This window comes from Rhagoletis pomonella, unplaced genomic scaffold, assembly GCF_013731165.1.
Source record: "Rhagoletis pomonella isolate Grant_MI unplaced genomic scaffold, Rhpom_1.0 Rhpom_scaffold_20227, whole genome shotgun sequence".
Taxonomy (NCBI): domain Eukaryota; kingdom Metazoa; phylum Arthropoda; class Insecta; order Diptera; family Tephritidae; genus Rhagoletis; species Rhagoletis pomonella.
This window is the reverse complement of record NW_023478750.1, coordinates 1-2,531: the sequence shown is the minus strand read 5'-3', so window position 1 is coordinate 2,531 and position 2,531 is coordinate 1. Positions and strand designations below refer to the sequence as shown.

At 47.6% G+C, this 2,531-nt stretch overlaps 1 protein-coding gene across 1 annotated transcript; it reads right to left on the bottom strand.

Moving 5' to 3' along the window:
• Positions 1–1,330: 1,330 nt before the first annotated feature.
• On the bottom strand, positions 1,331–2,520 carry LOC118732437 (glycine-rich cell wall structural protein 1.8-like; the record flags this gene model as incomplete). The annotated part of the gene is made up of 1 exon (XM_036461572.1): positions 1,331–2,520. A coding segment is annotated over one exon (942 nt), but the record flags the coding sequence as incomplete, so codon positions are not given.
• Positions 2,521–2,531: the final 11 nt, after the last annotated feature.

Below are 2,531 nucleotides of genomic sequence, written 5' to 3'. Positions count from 1 at the left end.
TTTTTCCAAAAGCGGTTGCCTCTTGGAAGGTAAAGCCCGAGTGTACCTCTGCCACTGTAGCTCCCGCCCGTTTGTGTGACAGCAACAAGGCGCATGCCACAAATCGGGGAGAAGCTCGGCAAAACACTAACCTATTGTGTTAGCGCCAATCACCACAGCGGACGTATACATACATATGTAGCAAAAATGGTCACTGGTGACATCGTCACTAATGAGGATTTAGTGACATCGTCCCATTTGCTGTGAATCCTAAGCGACATATAGCTGACAATGACACTGGTGACAATGTCATGCAGGTGTACTCCTATCAAACAGACAATGTCTTGCAGCGGTCACTTATAAAAAGTCTTTGGCAGGGCATTGTCGCTTGATCAAAATCATGCAGAGGCCATCAAAGACCAAATTATCATTTGTATGAAAAAGTCATGAACGACTTCCATATAAACGAAGCCCAAAGTCATTGAAGACTTAACATGGCCAGACACAAAACCTAAGTGACTATTGCATGACATTCGCTATGGGGTAATTAGCGCAGTGTCCCCAGCTAAGTACGTCGCGCACATTCTCCTGTCACTTTTGGTTTTGGCAATTCATCATTTAAGTCTCCCCACCACTTCCCTATTTTACATTTTATTTATATTTTTATTTCATACACTCTTTATACTTGCATACATATGTATGTATGTATGTACAATGACGTGCGAATTAAACCAACAAAATTTAAGTGCCATCATAACGGTAATTGCGACATTGCATTTTCTTTTGTAAATCGCAAATCCCCAGCCGGGCGGAGTTGGATTGCTTGGCTTGCGCTTTTTCGAGCTCCGCCATTGCCTTTTTGGCAAGTTTTTAATTGTATATAATTTTTTTTTTGTGAAAATTGGCATAATCACTGTGGCAATGTAGATATAATTATGTATTAATTTTGTAATATTTTTTTATGAAAAGTAAAAGTGTAGCAGTGCAATCAAAACAATTCGAGCGCCACTTCAGACACGCTCTACTCCTACAGGCCGATATTCAAAAGACATCGCGTGGCAGCTGAAGAAGATGACAAGTATTTTTTTAAAACGCAGACTATGTAGGCGTTTACATTAGACAATGACTAAAGCGCGTAACACTTACGCGTCAGTGGCAACTTAGCTGGCTCTAAAAATGTTAGATCAGTTGCTTTCAGCACTTTATATAGTTGTAAGAAAATGAAATGTACAAATTAATATATAATTTAAATTTATTTTAAACACTTTTCACTTCATAAAAGTACTAATTGTTTTAAAGTAGAACATAACGGATGTATTTACATATAACAAAATGATTTGTGCTTTGTTGAACATAATTTAAGATGAGCGTATTGAACGCTTAAGGTGATGTGTGCGGTGAGCAGCTAAACGACGTAAAATGCGTATGCGCGATCGCATCCTCCCTCCGCAGTTTCCCCCAGCATTAGTGGACTAGAATAAATATGCTTAACCTTAGACGTATCTACAACAGCAGTAGAAAACATATTTATGCGCTTGCTTAAACAACTAAACTTTGGGCGGCTGTTTTGTGTGTGAACGCGTTGCCTACACGCGGCGCTCATTTGCGTTTATACCAGCCACTGCTGCCGCCACCACCGCCGCCTGACGCCGCCCAACCACCACTTCCACCCGATTGCCAGCCGTCACCCCCGGAAGCGGGTGCATAGTTATAACCTCCCCCTCCGCCGCTTGAGCCTCCGTACGCACCGGCTGCTGAGGCGATAACAGCTGTGTCGATATGACCGCCGCCGCTATAACCTCCACCACCGCTGTAGCCACCACTGCTATAGCCTCCGCCGCTATACCCACCATAGCCGCTGGAGCTGCTGCTTGTTGACGCGGCTATCGCTGCAATCTTGGCATCGTCGTGTCCACCGCTACTATAACCTCCCCCGCTGCTATAGCCTCCACCGCTGCTATAACTGCCACCACCATAACCACCGCCATAACCACCGCCGTCGCTGCCGTGTGAGTCGCTTGAAGCGGCTACCGCAGCTATATTGGCAATGGAATGCGCATCACCACCGCTACTGTAACCGCCACCGCCGCTGCTGCCATGCGCGGATGCACCTGCGGCGGCTGCTACTGCAGCTAAATGACTGTCATCATGACCACCGCCGCCGCCACCACCATAACCGCCGCCTCCACTGCCGTGAGAGCCACCAGACGTTGCCGCTACTGCTGCCAATTTAGCCAGATGTGCATCACCACCACCGCCTCCACTGCTGTGACCGCCACCATAACTGTAGCCACCGCCGCCATGACCGCCCGCACTATACCCACCGCCAGATTCTTTGATAATGGCATAAGTATCTACGTGAGCATCTCCCCCGCCATGACCACCATGTCCGCCGGAACTGTATCCACCACCATAGCTGCCACCACCGCCGTGTCCACCATGACCGCCTGCGTCTGAGATGATTAGTGTATGGGCTTCACCACCACCACCATGGCCGCCACTATAACCGCCGCCATGACCACCACCATAACCGCCACCGCCGCCGCCGCTGC